This window comes from Antennarius striatus, chromosome 5 (assembly GCF_040054535.1).
Source record: "Antennarius striatus isolate MH-2024 chromosome 5, ASM4005453v1, whole genome shotgun sequence".
Taxonomy (NCBI): domain Eukaryota; kingdom Metazoa; phylum Chordata; class Actinopteri; order Lophiiformes; family Antennariidae; genus Antennarius; species Antennarius striatus.
This window is the reverse complement of record NC_090780.1, coordinates 24575372-24594147: the sequence shown is the minus strand read 5'-3', so window position 1 is coordinate 24594147 and position 18776 is coordinate 24575372. Positions and strand designations below refer to the sequence as shown.

Genomic DNA, 18776 nt, shown 5'->3' with positions numbered 1-18776 from the left:
GAAATTCATTATAAACAGGGGCGGTGTTTGTCTTATTTTGGTGAGTTAGAGGGCGGGGCCGCAGCCCTTGATTGACAGCTCGAGCTCCTATCGCTGGTGTGGCTGTTCCTGTCCCGCGCGCTGTCAGTTCGTCTCGTTCTCATGAAAAACGGAGTAAACTTTGCGTTAGCTTCACGAACACTCTGCTAACTGCTGCACCGCCTCGGCGTTTCACGTCTCAATGGACGCGGCTAAGGTGGGTGAGCCAGTTTAACGCCAACAGGCTAACGCTAGTTAACAGGCTAACGTTAGTTAACAGGTTAACGTTAGCACGTCGTTAGCAAGGGCAGGGCCAGTTAGCACCAAGGTGACGAGCAGGTAGCCGCCGCGGGGCTAGCGTGAATGTTAATAAGGTTGTTTAGCTAGCTAGCTAAATGCTTGTCTTTGTTTCCACACGTAGAGAATGACGTCCGGGTTTTCTCTGGACCTCGGCCCGCTGAAGGAACCCATCGGCTTCATTCGAGTTCTGGAATGGGTGAGTAAAGTTTTCAAAAGTGTTTCTAAAACCAGAGAGAAAAATATGGTTGACGTAGTTTTAGCTTATTCCAATCGATTCCACCACCGTGTGTGTGATATTTCCTATTTATTTACATTCCAATAATATTCTGCTCATTAAACTGCAGTTTCAAAGCTAAAAAGTCATTTTTTTAACCGTATTTCACGCAATTAAATTGCACATTTTGTGTAAACCCATGATTCCAAAACTAATAAATACCAACCTGACTGAAAATGTCGACCCCTTGCTATTCCCCTTAATTTTTTTTAAAGTTTGTTGGAGAAAATTGGAGGCTCAAACAGTTAAACCATAATATTATAGGTTGTTTTTTTAATGTGTTAGAGTGTCATAGCTGAGGCTGTATTGATCAGAATTGATCAAAAGATCAGAATTTTTCATGCTGACACACATTTTCACATGAGACATGATGAAATACCCCTCTGAAGGTCCAAGTCAGCCCAAAGTCTGATAAATATAAGATTTTTTTAAAAATTGAGTATGTAAAATGTATACTGTATCTGTACAGCAATTCTTATATACAATGTAAGTGTTGGTGTTCTCGTGGTCCCCCTACATGTCACTGTGGGGAGGGCCAGCTGTCCCCCAGTAAGCAGTGTGGATCAACTATGAACATGCTCTAAATATCACTACGTCTGTGCTCCTGACTTCTTAATGAGTAATCTGAATGGAGTGTATCCTATAAAAAGAAACTAGTTGAGGAATGCCCGTCTAGTATGACTGCTAATATCCACAGTAAGCTGAGTGCAGAGTGGTTGCTATGTCGTCTCCTGCCTTCCACCAGGCAGGACTGTGTGTGTTCAAGGCGTGGGCTCGTGCAGCAGCTATGTCCTGTTGGGAATTTACATACAAAACGCAGCAGGTATTATCGCAGCTGCGCCCTGGACTTTAACTCCAATAAGGTTTCCCGTTCTGCTGTTGGAGTAGATTATTCCTCACTTTAAATGTTCACGTCAAAACCCTCGATGCAAACAATCTCAGCCATATTGAGATCTTTTTTTTTTTAATCCTAGTAGGTCAAATAGAGTCAGAATGGACACAAACATTATCTTCAAAGTTAAGGTTAAGCTGAATTATATAGCATTTAAATGCTGAAGTGAGAGTGACAGCACATTATTCATCTGCAATAATACACTCTGAAGTGACACCAGGCTAAACCAGAAACTCTAGCATTATTACCTTATTAGTTTAACATAATTTACTCTTAAATAGGAATTTGTTCTGGGCTGTTTGACTCTTGTGATGCTTTTTGTGGAAACATTGCTGACAGTTACTAAAGTTTTAGTCTTCAGATTTGGTTTTTACAGCTTCAGACGTTGGTGTTCTGTATTTAAACCTTTGCTGTTTCAAATTCCTAAATCTGGTTCCAAAAGTTAAATTTGTTGTTGGCCGTCTTCGGCTTCAAGCCTGAAATACACAAAATTCTTCCATGGTGAGACGTTGTTAGTATTTCAGCGCTAGGAGAAATACCCCCCCCCCACTTCTCGTGAAATTCTCTTGCTGGATGTTTAAATGCGACTGGAAGCCAAACTGCTCAGCGTACACACGGACATCAGCCAGTCACTGATGACATTTTCAGAGTTAGGTGAAGGATGGTTTTGCTATTCTTGTCATCACAACTTGTGGCATCAGTTGCTGCCTCTTTATTCCATACGTTTGCACATGAAGGTCTATAAAAAGCTAAATCTGTGGACTGGCTGCTGCTAACGTCTCTTATCTCTCTCACTACGACTCCGCGGTCAGGAATGCATCGGGCGGCCTGTGGGAGGCTGGGTGGGGCGGCGTGGAGGGTTTATTTGGGGTGCTGTCAGATTGAACCGGGTGGGTCAAACAAGGCTGAGATGAAAGCTGAGAGATTGAGCGGCAATCCAGAGACACCTGAAAGACTAAACCCATTCCTGAAGCTCCTGAAACTGGCCTGAAGCTTCTAAATACTGTTGTTTGTCTGGTTGTGACTACAATCTGCTGCAGCGCCCTGGTCGACCCCAGTCTTTGACCCTTCATGTGCTTGAAAAGGACCCCGATGATTTGAGAATGTGCAAAGGGAACTGTGGGCGTAAGCGAACAAAGGGATTATTCTTGAGAGAAAGTACGGAAACGAGAATCACATGCCTTCAGCAGATGATTCTGATTGGAGAGAGGATGTCCTGGGAGGGGGGACAGTCGGGGTGTCACTCAGTAGTCCTGGGTTCTGGAGTCATGCAGGTTTTATTTGACAGTCTCTGAAACCATTGAGCGATGTGAGCGAACCGGTACCGGGTTCAGGCTGAGGATCTAATGCTCGTAACAAACGGCTGTTTACTGTCACTCAGCCTCTCCCACACTTCCTGTGTGTAGCATGAAAAAAAACAAAAACGTAGGGACACAAAACCAGAGACGGTCCAGTCGTCAGTCGGACCAGAAAAGCTCAAAAAAGATGCTCACGCTCTGCTGAAACTGAAGTTAGCAAAGATTTAATAGAAGTGTGATTTTTACCTCCTCAGACTTGAGCTACACTGAAAATAACATGATGTCTCCGTGTAAGGATACACGGAACACGCATGTTGGATCTCACGGTTCATACATTCTATCCCAGTCCAGGAGTATGTACGTGACGTACGTGTCGGCGCGGGGCGTTCGCGCCGCAGTCGACTGGCGTACAACTCGGTAGCAGCAGCGGTTTTTCTGCACAGTCAGTCGGTGTTAAAGGTTGCAGGAAACGGTCTGGATTACCCTCCGCTGTCCGCTCTTCCTGCTGCTCTGTGTCAGCTTTTGTCCACGTCAGCTTGTTTTTCTTCCTCCGACAGCAACTTTACTGACATTCATTCTCTTGAAATATGAAAACAAGAACAGAATGAGTGTTCAGTTAATGGACGACTGAAAAAAAAAAAATCAAAGTTCTTGATCTTGTTTTGTCTTGGCAGAGTGAAGATGATGCGTCAGGTTATACACGGGTCCCAGTTGTTGTTTTATTTAAAAGCAGAATTTGGTGTGTGTGTGTGTGTGTGTTAATAATTTAATGTACGGATTTTAATTCAGTTTTTTTTTTAATTAAATCAAATCGTAAGGCAAACTAAAGCCTGCGTTTGTCTGCCTCTACAGGTCTTCTCCATCTTCGCCTTTGCCACCACCGGAGGTTACTCCGGGTCAACCTCCTTCTCTGTTACCTGCTCACCTGACATACCTGTGAAGGCGGAGTTTGGCTACCCTTTCAGGTACGGTGAGATCCTGAGCTCATCCTCTGATTGGTCACACGTCCTCAATGTCGCCATCATCTGGTGGACAGTATGGCTGAACGGTCAGACCTGATTTGTCTCTCGCAGTTCAGACACGCTGGATTTTTCCCTGACCCGTAGAGAATTTGTTTATTCACTGACTTTGCTGGAATGAACTCAGTAGAGGTGAGGATGGCTGAAGGGACTGTCAGGCTGCAGTTCTTTCATTCTTAGATCAGACAAGTACGTTTATTTACTGAAGATTGTCAGATTTTTCCGCTTCGAATAGTGAGATTAGATCGGTTTAAGGAGGTTTACACAAACGGAATAAACAACTGAAATGTGAACAAAGCAGCCACAGAATCACGTTTATGGAAGACGAGCGATCAAAAAAATCAAGTTTCATTCAGGTTTTCACCTGATTGTAAAATTAGATATTTATCCAAATTAATTTTCTGATAAATCTGAACTCCTTGAAGCTGCATGCTGTTGCGTTCTTCGTGTTTTCCGTCATAAACGCTGTGCATGATGGGTAACGCGTCTGTCCAGAACACAATCAAACTACGGTGGCGTCTTCTTCGGTGCATTATCTCCTCCTTATGTCTGTGACAAACGGATCGTCCTCCAGCCCTGATAATGTGTTGATCGGTCGTTACTGATCGAATGTCACTGAATCCTGTCGTGTTTCTTCCTCCTGCCTCCACGGACAGACGAGTCGCTCAGGTGAGGCCTCGTTTCCTCTGGAACCTCACAACCACAGAGCAAAGCCCATCGCCGAGTGTCCTTTAAGATGTCTTCTCTGCCCCCCCCTCCCCCCTCCTTCAGGTTGCCAGCGAAGCCGTACACCATCCCAACATGCAACAGCACCGCCACCACCAACGCCTACCTGCGGGGCGACTTCTCCTCCTCGGCTGAGTTCTTCGTGTGCATTGGTGTGTTTGGGTTCCTCTACTGCACCGCCACGCTGGTCCTCTACCTGGGCTACCAGAACGTCTACCGCCAGACCAGCCGTGGCCCCATCATCGTGAGTACAACCCCCCGCCCCACCACGAATCTGAAGAGGCTCCACCCCTTCAGATTCAAGGCGTTTTTGTTTCTGTCAGACATCAGAAGTTCTGTGAGAAACCAGACACCTCCTCAGATCCTTTGTCGTTTCTCTCGAATTGTGATTGGAGGGGTCCCCCCCCCTCCCCGTCTGAAACACACCCGGCGTTAACTGTGTGGTGTCCCCCGTCAGGACCTGGTGCTCACCGCCATCTTCGCCTTCCTGTGGCTCGTGTCGTCGTCGGCCTGGGCCAAAGGCCTGACCGACGTGAAGACTACTACCGACCCCGACTTCCTCATCAAGACCTGCCCCGCAGCCTGCAATGCAGGGGACCCCCCCCACATGGGCCGCCTGAACGCCTCGGTGGTGAGTGGAGCTTCATGTCGCGTCGCTGTTCTGTTAGCAGAAGTAAAGCTTCTAGAGGAGCCACACAGGTCCGGTAGAACCAGACGGGTTTTAATGGACTTCTATAAGTTAGAAACATTAAAAACTTGTGTAAAAAATGAAAGTGAGACGTAGAAAAAGATTAAAGTATAAAAATGATTAAATCAGATAAATAAATGTAATAGATAGATGGATAAAACCTGCAGGTCGCTGCTACCAGGGGTTTATTCCTCTACTGAGCGCTGCAGAAAGAAAAAGTTGCTCCAACTTGTTTGGTTCTGATTCTGGGAACAAGAATTTAACCTGTCCCTGAGGGCCTGAGGGGGCGGGGCCTCATTAAGTAAAGCAGAGTGTATTTTTAGTCCAGACCTTTCCTTTCTTGGACCACAGCGAATCAGTATCCTCCATCTAACCCTGTCTTCTGCATCCTCTTCTCTCACACCAACTACCTTCATGTCCTCTTTCACTACATCCATAAACCTCCTCTTTGGTCTTCCTCTAGGCCTCCTGCCTGGCAGTTCAAAACTCAGCAGCCTTCTACCAATATATTCACTATCTCTCCTCTGGACATGTCCAAACCATCTCAGTCTGGCCTCTCTGACTTTATCTCCAGAACCTCTAACATGTGCTGTCCCTCTGATGTACTCATTCCTGATCCTATCCTTCCTGGTCACTCCCAGAGAGAACCTCAGCATCTTCATCTCTGCTACCTCCAGCTCTGTCTCCTGTCTTTTCCTCAGGGACACTGTCTCTAGGCCAAACAACATCGCTGGTCTCACCACAGTTTTGTACACCTTTCCTTTCATTTTAGCTGAAACTCTTCTATCACTCATCACACCTCACACTTTCCTCCACCCGTTCCATCCTGCCTGGACACGCTTCTTCACCTCTTTTCCACACTCTCCATTGCTCTGGACTGTTGACCCTAAGTACTTCAAATCCTCCACCTTCTTGATCTCTTCTCCCTGTAACCTCACTCTTCCACTTGGGTCCCTCTCATTCACACACATGTACTCTGTCTTACTGCGGCTAACCTTCATTCCTCTCCTTTCCAGGACAAACCTCCACCTCTCTAGCTTCTCCTCCACCTGTTCCCTGCTCTCACTACAGATCACAATGTCATCTGCAAACATCATAGTCCATGGAGATTCCTGTCTAACCTCGTCTTTCAGCCTGTCCATCACCATAGCAACAAGAAGGGGCTCAGAGCTGATCCCTGATGCAGTCCCACCTCCACCTTGAACTCCTCTGTCACACCTACACACACCTCACCACTGTCTTACAGTCCTCATACATGTCCTGCACTGCTCTAACATACTTCTCTGCCACTCCAGACTTCCTCATACAATACCACAGTTCCTCTCGGGACACCCTGTCATCAGCTTTCTCCAGATCTAAAAAAACACAATGCAGCTCCCTCTGGCTTTCTCTGTACTTCTCAATCAACATCCTCAAAGCAAATACTGAATCTGTAGTACTCTTTTTTGTGGCATGAAACCATACTGCTGCTCACAAAAAGCTTCTTCCATCAGAGGATTTGATTAAATCTAAACTTTATATTTCATTCCCTCGTCATCCAGCTGGAGGCCTGTTCTTACTTTACTATAAAGCAGACAGTGCCCCCTGGTGTTCAGCATAGAAAGCAGGCTGTGTGTCAAGTGAAGCGATGTCAGGGTTGCGTACATCACCATGGCAACTTGTTCCAGACAGGCTAATGCTCAGTGCAGGAGATCAGATATATAAAATCACGCTGGCTCTGCTCCCTGAGATCAACCTGCGCTTGAACGACGGAGGAAACTCTTCTTGTTTCACCAACAATCATTAAACTCATTGAACCGACTCTCTCTGACTTCACATGTCAATCACAAACTGAACCCCCCCCCCCCCCCCACGCCGTGTTTTCTTGTCTCCCTGCAGATCTTTGGCTTCTTGAATCTGATCTTGTGGGCGGGAAACTGCTGGTTCATCTACAAGGAGACGCCTTTCCACAAAGATCCCGTCCCGCCGCCCCCCATGGATGAAGGAGGCGCCCCCGGACCCTAGCTGAATCGCCCAGGGTTCCTCCGGCATGGGCACCGTCCCCACAGCAAAAAAAAATCTGTGCCCAACACTGATCTGTGATGTTAACCTGCAGAAACACGATTAGCATGAATCCCCTTTGAGTTGTTCAAGCCCCCCCCCCCGAATGAGCACACACGCCTTTATTCTTTTACAGCATCTGTTCCCGCGTGCCTTAAAATCACAAAAGTGCAAAACTAAACTGCTCGTATCGTAACCATGAATGTATTCAGAGCTAACGCTGACGGAGCGTCGTCCTCCACGGTCGCACACAATCCTCACTCCGTGTGGGAAGACTGAGCCGTCGGCTGAAACCGACCCCCACAAAACGGTTCCGTAAAGCAGAAATAACCCCCGAAGCGTTTCAGTGCCTTCAAACCACCCGCCTCTCGGTGAGTCTGGAAGTTACGGTATCTACATTTCATCGGTTTTCCCCATTTAACGGTTCCGTTGTTTCCCAACAGTGAAATGTTCCGTTTGCCGTCTCGTTGGTTTCTGCTGTTGTGATGCTGTCAGGTTTGCTGTTTGTCGTCTCACTGAGCAGCTTTCGTCTCGTGTTGGTTAAATAGTCCCGCGTAGGAAACACGGAAACGGACAGGCGTGTTCAGCCGCGCCGACGTCTTCCTGCTGTATTTCCCTCCATCTCCTGCCTGATTTCCACGTCGACTTTTAAACCATTAGTCGTTCTGAGTCACTGCCGGTAATTTTGTCCACGTGTTATTTGCTTTGCACTAATATGAAGCTCCCAGACGTTCGACAGCCTCTAGGGAGACACTGGGGGGGTAATAATGATCACAGGTTTGAAGGAACCGTGGATCTGTCTGGAACCAATCGTCTGACTTCAGTGTTTTCTGCTTTCTCTGTTTTAAAGGTAATGATGGATTATGTTGCCGTGTAAACACGAGCGTCCGTCTCCTGTCTTAATTAGTTGATAAATGATCTTGTCTGTACTTTTTTTCACCCTCACGTTTACGTACATTTTGAGCATCCTTCAGTTGCCAAAGAGGTCAAATAAAAAGGCTTCTCTTCCTACCGGGTCGATGACATCACCGCCTCTGTTTTTGTTTTTTACTGGTGCAACAGACGTTATTTGTTTTGGAGTGTTGGATCTTTGTGCTAAAGGCTCTTCATCCTACTGATGATGTCAAATTCACACATTAAAGGGCTCCGTGGGCGCTGGCTTTAATTTCCTGTTTGGACTGCAGGTCAGATAGCAGCTCCACTCAGCAAGGGTCCTCTTCCTCCTCTTCCTCCTCCTCAGGCCTGCTGGTGTCGTAGCGCTGATGGAGACGAACCCCTCGCTACGAGTGGAGAGGCGACCTATTTGTTGATCTCTAACTTATGGAGTCTGTTCTCTTGTGACTGGTTGTTAAAGCTGATAATGTGATAAATTTGCCCATTTTTGAAATGCAATAGTCCAACAATGTAATAAAAGACCTGAACTGATAAGGTAATGATTTATTACTAACCTGAACCCCTAATTATTCCATTATTAGCCAAAAGACCGTAAACCTGAACCCTAGACCCTAATTCTTATGTTATTGGCTTCAGGACTTTTATTACGTTATCAGTCTATTACATTTCAAAAACAGGCCAATTCATTCCGTTATCTTCTTCACTGGACGTTTCTAGAATCCAGGGTCGAAAACAGAGCCACAGCGTCCCGCTCGAGTCCCGTCAGGCTGGTTTGTGTCCATTTGTATTACAAAATCTATCACTCATCTCCATCTTAACGTTATATACAATCATTGATCTGCTGTCGCAGATGTGGATGGTATGATTACCGTCAGAGGGCTGGACACGTGTGACGCGGTTACATCACGCCTTCACAGCGAGGCGTGTTGGTGAGCAGCAGGGCTCTGGCTGGCCTTGGGAGGCTTAAGTGTTTACTGGGGATTAGGGTCGGGGAAGGTGTGTTCACATGTGTGGACCTGTGACTTATGATCCCCATTAAGAACACGATGCCCCCCCCCAACCCAGCATCGGTGTTCCATCCGCTGGAACCTCGTCTGCAGCCGGAAAGAAAATCCATCTGAGCCGAAGACCCAACAGGGAAATGCAAAGGACTCCCAGGGGCCTGAAACTGTTCTGATGGTGTCCAGCGTTCAGACGTCACACGTGTCTCAGCCAAGATCATTTTGATGTTTAGAATGCTGTGTAATGTGGTTTATCGTTGTTTCCATAGAAACCTGTGACCAAAGGTCATTCCAGCCATCATACATTCGTGCTTTACCAAACATTCCCAACCGGTCATGAAAAGGAGTCCATCATGGCTGTCCTCACCACTGTCTTCTAAACTTTCCCTTCGTTCTCCCAGAGACTTTTCTGTCACAGCCGACACTTTAGTCTCGTCAAATAAATACAAACGTCGGTTGTGTTTTAGCCACTCTTTTCAGTCACATTCAATTTAAAATTGTATTTTTACTGCAGTCTGAAAACATTTCAACCCCCTGCATAGCGAAAGCAGAGTGACCAGCACCGTGGACTTCTCTTAGCGGTACACAACCGACGTTCTGAATCTGAGCTGTAACGCTAAGTCAAGAGGAGCCGCTTTGCTTCCTCAGACTTTGGGAATCTGCAGCGACTCGAAGGTAAGATTCCATCAGGTATCATGAAATCCTAGAAGCAAACATCTGGAGACGCCTCCAAGTCTTGGTTTCAGAAGAAGTCCTCGGGTCATCCTGGGTTAAGACACTGGTGTGTGGGTTGAAAGGGTCTCTGCAGAGTTCTAGAGACAAATACAGTATTTTCCAAACTAAGGCGCACCCACAATGTATGATTCTTTTTTAAATAAGCCATTCAAGTACACTGGACTATAAAACGCATCTGAGAACTCATCAATGGATGGTCTATTTCAAAACTTTTCATATATAAGGCGCATTGGTTTATAAGAAATTGAGAAAATGAAAGGCTTATAGGTGCGCCTTTAGTGCGGAAAAATACTGTAGAAAGGTGGGATCGATGGTCAGAGAAATCAAGAAAACCATCTTCTGGTATATTTGAGGAAAGACTTTTTCTGAGCCATTTAAATTTTTCTTTAAATTGGTTACAGATTATAAATACGATATTTAAAGAATAATTCCAAATTATAAAAATATTTGTCGTGTTTAAATTGTTGAATCCACGCCGTTGACTCGTTGTGGTTTAAAGTTGGTCGGAAAAGAACAAAAAAAATTTTAAAATGACATCATTGAGAAACTTTCTGCCCGTGTGTGTGTGTGTGTGTGTGTGTGTGTGTGTGTGTGTGTGTGTGTGGGCGTGACACGAACGCGCACGCAGGAAGTTCCTATCCGGTCGCGAGCACGAGCGATGACGTAAGCTGCTTGCCGCGCAGTGATGATGGCGGTGCGTGAACGCGCAGTAAAAGTAATGGCTGCTCTGGATCGGCGGGTGCCTAGCCTCGATGAATTCGTGGGTCAAAGCTGGACGGCCTGGGCCGAGTGGGCCGGCGTGACGGCGGCGGATGGTAAGCAAGCACCGCGACGCAAAACACGGGCCGCCGCGAGGACATTTTAACCGAATCCGCGGGGTTTATTTTCGGGGAAACGGAGGACGGAGCTAACCGTGTTACCCAAACAAAGACCCTGCCGGGTCCTAGCGCTGGGTGGGTAACATGTCGCTGCCTCCCCGGTGCCCCCCGAACGCGGTCCGGGATGGAGCACCGAGGGGGGGTTCTGCCTTCGTGGCGTGTGTTTCCACGGTGGTGGGAGTCCAACCTGCTGTCAGCCTCCCCCAGGGGGGGTTCGGTTTGAGTGGAGCCGGCGCTCGGAGCGGAGCGGAAGGAGGCTGGAGTGGAGCAACTTCTCCCCGCTAGGCTAAGCTAGGCTAGGCTAGCCGGGCTAGCGTTGACGACGAGGCAAGTTAGCCGCTAGCATGCTAGCGCTAGCCGCGGTGGGGCTGAGAGGAGACGCCGGTGACGGGGAAGGAGGAGGCGGAGGCTCCCGCCGCCGGGGAGCCGAGCGGCCGTCCCCGTCCCGTCCCCCCCCCCGCCGGAGCGTCTGGACTGATCCACGCGTGGACAGGAAATCAGATGTGTGACCCAGAAAGGGTTCCTGCCCTTCCCCAGCTCCTGTGTGTGTGTGTGTGTGTGTGTGTGTGTGTGTGTGTGTGTGTGTGTGTGTGTGTGTGTGTGTGTGTGTGTGTGTGTGTGTGATTGACTCCCATCCCTCTTAAGTCCCACTCAGCCCACAACTGTCACATAAAGTCCCACCAGAGCCACCAAGTGACCCCAAAATGAGCATGTTGACCTTTATGTAACACACCTGCTCAGTGTGTGTGTGTGTGTGTGTGTGTGTGTGTGTGTGTGTGTGTGTGTGTGTGTGTGTGTGTGTGTGTGTCCTCCCTCCCTCCCTGACTGAACCTGTGGTGTTTCAGGGCCCGACGTGGACGACTGCAGTAAGAATGGCAAGAAGGCGGCCGAGGCCATGTCGCTCAGCAAAGAGGGTAAGTTTGTCCACGGAGATGGGGGGGGGGTCCACACGTTAACGTGTGTCAGACGTCACATGACCGCTTCATCCACCGCCAGTTTCACGTTAAACACAAAATAGGACGTTTGATTTCTCCTGCTATTCAAGCGTCTGAGTGGAATACCTCAGAAGAACCTGTTGGTTCATCAACAACTTTGGAGCTCGTCAGGTGAAAATCAGGTTTCTAAATCATGGAATTTTGGCGTCATGACGACGGATCCAGAGGAAAACGAATCAGAATAAGATGAAGTTTGCGTACGTCGGCGCTCACCACCCGCGATCGATCGATCGTCTTCCTGAGAAAAGCATCTTGTGATCGAGTCGAGAACAGAAGAAAAAAAAAGTGGGTGAACGTCCACAGAAGATCAAACGCTACGATGCGTTCAAAGACGTAAGCGACCGTCGTAAAACTGAGTATCGTCAGAGTCAAGGTCTTCTTTTACGTGACGTCTGAACGATTCAGACGTTCATCACGCTTCCGGTCGCTCAGAAGCGTCTGGATCAGACCCAGTAGGTTCTGGTGGAGCCATGAAACCAAACTGGAGCCTCTGGATGAGGGGCGTGTCTGGAGGAGGACCCCCCCCCCCACTACCTGAAGATTAGAATTAGATTAGATTACACTAAGAACAAGATCAGATGTATTTCTGACACGTTTTATTTGCTTCTAATTTGAGTCGCCGGTATCCGTCAGTTTTTGACCCTGTTGTTACTTCCTGTGCCGTCTGACACACCTTCGTTGTGCTTCCTGCCCCCCCCCCCAACACAGACATGTCCATCTTCGGCCTCTACCCCGGCCACGACGACTTCTACCTGGTGATGTGCAGCCATTGTGGCCAGGTGGTGAAGCCCCAGGCGTTCGAGAAGCACTGCGAGCGGCGACACGGCCCCCTGGCCAAGCTCTACGCCCGGCTGCGCTCCCCCACCCCCACGCCCCAGCCACCGCCGCCCCCCCAGCCCCGGCCCCACCATGGCCACTCGCCTTCACACGGGACCAGCACCGCTTCCGTTTCGGCCTGGGAGGGGCGCGGCCCAGGGGTGGGGCAGCTCCGGGCGGCCCCGCCCTCGCCTTCCACCCCGCCCCAGTACAAACACCCCAAGAACCCCAAAGATGGAGTACGGTAAGAAGCAGCTAGCTCATGTGGCTTAGCACACAGAATGGAGTCGAGGGGAAACGGCTAGCCTGCGTTAGCATGAAGGTTGTGGTTGAAGGACGACCAGACAGGAAACAGGAAGTCACGGCAGGATCAAAGAATCAGAAAACATGTAGTTATTTAAAAAACAAAGTTACGTAATCCCTCGTTACTCGCGGTTACTGCATTCCAAGAAACACCCGTGAAACGAAATTCTGCCATTTAGCGACAAACTATTGTTTACAGTAATTTAAGTATGAACCCTCCCCATACTGATATTAAACCACCTTCTATCTGCTCTACCTCTTCCCACACGGTTGAAAGCACTCTTGTATTAAAGAAAAGTGTTTTTTAATGCACTGAAGTGCGCTGCGTTCCGTGAGTCTCAGCCAATAGAATGCGCGTACGGTATCACGTGACTACCTACTGTAGTGAAGCCGTGCGTCTTGAAGCGTGAATAAGCGAGGGATTACTGTATAGACGTGGAGAACGTCCCATCTAATCCATTAAGAATGCTAATGCTAACTACAGTAATGTGGTTATTTTTTACCTTTTTTTTAACTTACAGTATTTTCTGCACTATAATGCACACCTGAAAGCCTTTAATTTTCTCAAAAACCGACTGTGCTTTATAATCCAGTGCACTTTATAGTCCAATGCGTTTTATAGTCCAGTGCACCTTATAATCCAGTTTCTTTATAATCCAGTGTACTTTATAATCCAGTTTCTTTATAATCCAGTGCGCTTTATGGTTCGGAAAGTTTGTTTTTTTAGTGGCATCAATCGCGACTGAAACCATCATGTTTGTCCAGTAGAACGACAGAAGTTTTTTATCCCACACCGTTAAATAAAATGGGATAATAAAACTTCATTTAAATTTCCCTGTTAGGTTTAATTTAACCTTAACTTCCTTAAGCTTAATCTTAAACTTAAAGTTCCTGTCCCGTCTCTCAGACATCCCCCCCTGGAGAAATCCTCCCACGGCCACACGGAGTCATCGCTCTTCAAGCAGCCGCCGCCTCTGGAGCCCCCCATGAGCTCGCCGCCGCCGTCAGTCAGGGACCCACCGTGGCCACACGGGGGCGCCCCGCCCGGTCGACCCGGCGACAGGCCCCCCGCCCAGACCCAGAGGAAAGACTCCTCTCTGCCCTCGTCAATGCCGGGACACCGGATCCCCCGACCCTACAACAAAGTGGCCTCCAGTGAGTTCACGCGGGGGGGGGGGTGTCGTAGCCCCGCCCACTGGACTGGGGTTGTTTTTCATGCTGTTTGCTGATGACGACGCTGTTTATCCTCAGAGAGGGAGTGCGACCTGGACAAACACTGCGGCGTCCTCGACCCCGACAGGAAGAAAGTCTGCACTCGTCTCCTGACATGCAATGTAAGCCCCGCCCCCCAGCCCCCCCACACATCATTTCAATCCACGCCTCTGCTTTCCATTCATTGTCATCCGGACTTCGTTTGAATATCTCTGTTTCCCTTCGAACGGAATCGAACTCGTCGGAGCTGAAAGACGGTCGTGGTTTGTTTGACGACTCAGACAACGGACGATGAGTCAGACTTTATTTTTAACTTTGTCTTCGTGGGTCGGCAGCAAAGAGAAACCGACTTCAGAAAGTGCCGACCTTAAAATCTTTTAAACGTGTACAGGACGCGTTCTGTACACGACCCAGCTGTAGTTTGATAAACGGTGAAGCGCAGAGAGAATAAATAGTCGGAGTTTATCGTTTTCCTGGAGTGGATTTTTAGTAGAAATGTGTTTATTTTTTGGTAAAATCCTCCTTTAATATCTTTTTGTTGGTCGATCTCTAATATCTTTTAAATCTTGAGTCAAATTTAAGCTGAAATGAAAGCTGTTTAAAAGATGCTAAACGTTTCCCGTCGTGAAAATGAGTTGAATTTAAGGTGGAATTGCTGTTGATCGTTGCTCGCTTTGGCGTCTCTGTAGAGTTTAATGTGTGAGTTAAATTAGTGGGAATTTAAGGTTTGGTGTGACTCCTGGTTCCGGTCCGGTCTGGTCTAAATCCTGGATCTGAAACGCGTTCCATTGCTCAGCATCGCTGCAGTGTCTCCAGCGATCGGCTCTGACTGACGCTGAACGCTGGAAATGGCTCCCGGCAACAGGAAGCGTCCTTATATGGAGGTGTGAGTGTGAAGGAGGAAGTGTGTGTGTGTGTGTGTGTGTGTGTGTGTGTGTGTGTGTGTGTGTGTGAGAGACCACATGCAGCCCAGCAGGGACAGGATGACCCGACTAACAGGAAGTGAAACGAGTACGGAGGAGGAAGTCTCCTACCTGTAGGCAGGTGAATGGATTCTCAGCAGGTTTCTACCTCCTGTCAGACCAGGAAGTGACTTTAACTATTCGTTGGCGGCGGTTGAAGCTGGTCGTGTTCTTATTCAGACGTTCACTGATGATTGAGGTTCAGTTCTTACATAAACCATAATGACCTCTGACCCCTGACCTCCCCCTCCCCAGATACACTCCATCCACCAGCGCAGGAAGGTTTTAGGCCGCAGCAAGAACTTCGACCAGCTGGTGGCAGAACTCAAGACCAAGGTCCGCGAGAAGGGGGCCCAATCCCTGGAGGGGGGCTCCTCCTCCTCTACCGGACGCTCCCCCAGCCCAGAGGCCCCCAGGGAGCAGGCCGGGGCCCCCCACTGCCGGAGGCCCCTAGCCAGCCTCCCAGCTTTCAGGTGAGCGTTACCCCAGTGGGGTCGTCCTCCTGTCGGTCAGCAGGTTTTAAATGTGTTTCCTGCCCCCCCAGTCGATCCACGGCGGTGTCAGAAAGCATCCCGGAGGAGGAGAAGCAGCGTCAGGACGAGGGGGGCCACCGAGCGCCGTCGCCCCTCGTCTACGGGCGGATCTCCAGCGACGAAAGCGAAATGGAAGCGACCGAAGACCCCCCCGACTTCCCGTCGTCTGCCACGCACCCCCGACCGCTGGCTGTAAGTCCATCGCTCCAGAACGCCATGGCGTTAGCATTAGCGTCAGCTCGCGCAAATGCTAACCCCAACGTGTGTGTGCCCCCCCCCCCAGGTGTGTTCATTCGGGGGCCGCGCTCTGGGTCACGGCATCTACACCTTCGACCGGAGGCTCCATCACCTGAGGGGGGCCCTCAGCAGCATGATGGAGCAGCACGTCAGCGCCACCCTGTGGAGGTAAGGAGACACACACACAGACACACACATTCCTGTAAATACTGCCTAGTGAGGACTGAGTGACTACCCTTACAAAGTGAGAACCACCATTTCTGCTTGACACACACACACTGATCTCTGCCGTCTTTTCTCCCCCACGCAGGAAAATACCTCAGGTCATAGACCTCCACTCTCCGCCCCCCCCAGCCAAGACCCTCATGTCCCCGCCCCCCCCCTCCATGTCTCTACATTCTAAGATCCGCACAGGAAGTCACATCAGCTCCTCCCTCAAGACGACGTCCCCCTCCAGCCGCGGTCCAGGGAGACCCTCGGGGGGGGTCGCGCAGTCGGAAAACACTGGGGGTGGTGGCATCGCTCACCTGGTGTCGCCCCCCAGTAAGCCCTCGCCGATGCGTCAGGTGGTCTCGGGGCGCTCCAAGAACCCCGTGGGGCGCCCCAGCAAGCAGATGCTGAAGCTGCGGGGGGAGGCAGCTGTCGCCGCCACCCTGAGGAAACGCAAAGCCCCCGCCCAGGGGGGGGAGCACTCCGGCCCCGACAGGAACTGCATCGTCCTCCAGGACCGGGGCCGCCCCCCCTCCTCCACCTCCTCCTCCTCAAAACCCCCCCTCCACTCGCCCCTCCCACACGGACAGACCAACGGCACGCTCTCCCCCGGCAGCAAGCTCCGCCCTCAGCCCGCCCCCTCGGAGTCCCACTCGCCGGCTGCCAAAGCCGTCTGGACCTACAAACGGACACACCCGCCCCCCCCGAGCCACTCGTCGCCCCCCCGGAGCTCTCCCCCAACCACCAACAACTCCCACAGTCGGGGCGGGGCCGGGGGGGACTCGGGTGGGCGGGGCTTCGAGCACCAGGGTCTGGTGAAGAAGCGGAAGGGGATCGGCGTGGAGGAGCCCCCCCCGCCGCCGCCGCCCTCCTCCAAAGCCTCAGCGCACCGCCTGCCCGCCCCCCCCGGCGCCGCCACCGCCTCCTCCCCCCGCTCCAACTTCTACACCTGGAAGGAGAGCAAAGGGGGGGGGCTGGCCGGGGGCGTGGAGAAGAAACTGGGCACACAGAAGGTGAGTCGTTTTTACTCCTGCTCTTCATCCAAATCGATTAAATTGATGAATCTGTGATCAGCTGATTGATTTATTGGAATTTAGCAATTCTGATCGGTTATTGGTTCAGGTTATTGATCGTTTACGTCAAAAGAGGTTGCGCTTATTTCACAGAAAAGTAAATTATATATAAATTATATCATTAAATTATTATTATAATTATATATATAACCTATATATTATTATATTATTATATTGTTATTAATTATATTATTAAATTAAATTATTTTATAAATTATAAAGTCATTGATGTCTTCACGTCTCCTGATATCAAATTTTAAGAACGTCAAAAATCTGAATTAAAATTTTCCAACAATTCCCAGTTTGGGAAAGCCTTCCAGTTTGACTGGGGGGTTTTTTTTGGGAGGGGGGGGGGTTCCCAACCGTCCCACCACACCAGTTAATCCTGGTTGGCTGCCGGTGAAGCTGCAGCGTCATGACGATCGATCCAGGAGTTGACGAATCAAGAGAAAGTCTTGAGAAGTTGCCGCGGTCGTTTCTGACAGTTTTACTGGTAGAATCCTGATTTTAAATGGAAACCAGTTCAGATTGAAGTAACGACTTCTCTTTTGTCCCACAGCCAAAACTGCACCATTAAGTGTGCCTGCCTTACAAACCACTATGAGGGAGCCAGCGCTGCCCAGTCCAAGACTGGGACCACAGGACTCGAGTGTGTGTCTGTGTGTGTGTGTGTGTCAGCCTTTTGTCTATCGAGCAAATGCTCCAGGATGAGTGTGTCTGGATGTGTGTGTGTGTGTGCGCGTTTGTGTGTGTCTTATCTGGACGAATGTCTGAGGGAGACCTGGGAGCGGGAGGGTGGGATCAAATTCAGAGTATGGATTTAGAAATACCTCAAGACCATCCGGTTATGCTGCTAAATTAAATATGTTTATAAAATGGATTAAAAATGTTCTTTACCCTTGTTTTGTTTTTACCTTATTTCTAAAGTTTATTTTGAAGTTCCTTTTAAATTTCCTTTAGGTGTGAAACTACACATTTTATGAATTAAAATGATTTTAACTCAGACATGAAGCCCTTCAATAGTTTCCACTTAATGGGGATTATCCTGTTATCCAAGTCAAACTTTCAAGGAATATATCAAGTGTGGTTTTAAATTTCGATTTTAGACAAATATTACAGAGAATTTTCTTCTAGATCAGTAACCTTTAGGATAAATGTAGAATAAGTGATTTCTGCAACCATCTGTTCTCAGTTGTTATATTTTGACTTTGACTTTTATCTGTTATAAACATTTTTACCCCAGATTAAGATCATTACATGGATCCATGTGTTTTAGTGTTCTCTAGATTTCATTACGTCATTGCAGGCTTGTGTCCCACAATGGAGACCGGACCCTGAAGAACATGCTGTATGCAGATGATCCAGATCTGTACCCAGGAACAAACAGAACAAACCAATTTCTTAAAGCTCTGAGAGCCTCCAACTGAAAAATATAGTTTAATCAATTAATATGCAAAAAAAAAGCAAACGGAACAAAATCTAGACGTTTTTTGACCATTCTGTCTTGAAAACGGCATCAGTTGTCGCTCTGGTTGCGAACCGTCCGAAATCTGCCGGAGACCAAACACGTCATCTGTGGGCGGAGTCAGGATTGACCTACATACGGGTAACCGCTAGGGGCAGCAACGATGATACCGGTAGGTCATGACCCGGAAGCAACGAAGAAGAAAAC

General features: G+C 48.8%; 2 protein-coding genes across 2 annotated transcripts; both read left to right on the top strand.

Annotated features, from left to right (window-relative positions):
• The first annotated feature begins 77 nt into the window (after positions 1–77).
• Positions 78–8271, top strand: sypl2a (synaptophysin-like 2a). The gene is made up of 6 exons (XM_068314858.1): positions 78–235; positions 440–514; positions 3635–3747; positions 4573–4771; positions 4985–5158; positions 7094–8271. The coding sequence occupies exons 1-6, from the start codon at positions 221–223 to the stop codon at positions 7217–7219; spliced, it is 702 nt and encodes a 233-aa protein (XP_068170959.1). The 5' UTR covers positions 78–220; the 3' UTR covers positions 7220–8271.
• Positions 8272–8421: 150 nt separating this feature from the next.
• atxn7l2a (ataxin 7-like 2a) lies at positions 8422–18214 on the top strand. Its single transcript, XM_068314856.1, has 10 exons — positions 8422–10700; positions 11609–11677; positions 12467–12818; positions 13785–14032; positions 14129–14211; positions 15307–15524; positions 15596–15776; positions 15868–15989; positions 16132–17044; positions 17664–18214. Exons 1-10 carry the CDS (start codon positions 10571–10573, stop codon positions 17679–17681), a joined length of 2334 nt encoding a protein of 777 aa, XP_068170957.1. The 5' UTR covers positions 8422–10570; the 3' UTR covers positions 17682–18214.
• The last annotated feature ends 562 nt before the right edge of the window (positions 18215–18776 follow it).

Coding starts and splice junctions, on each gene's coding strand:
- sypl2a (XM_068314858.1), top strand. Junction 515..3,634: donor TCATTCGAGTTCTGGAATGG/GTGAGTAAAGTT, acceptor CTGCCTCTACAG/GTCTTCTCCATCTTCGCCTT. Junction 4,772..4,984: donor CCAGCCGTGGCCCCATCATC/GTGAGTACAACC, acceptor GTCCCCCGTCAG/GACCTGGTGCTCACCGCCAT.
- atxn7l2a (XM_068314856.1), top strand. CDS start 10,571: ATGATGGCGGTGCGTGAACGCGCAGTAAAAGTAATGGCTGCTCTGGAT. Junction 12,819..13,784: donor AACCCCAAAGATGGAGTACG/GTAAGAAGCAGC, acceptor CCCGTCTCTCAG/ACATCCCCCCCTGGAGAAAT. Junction 15,525..15,595: donor GCCAGCCTCCCAGCTTTCAG/GTGAGCGTTACC, acceptor CTGCCCCCCCAG/TCGATCCACGGCGGTGTCAG.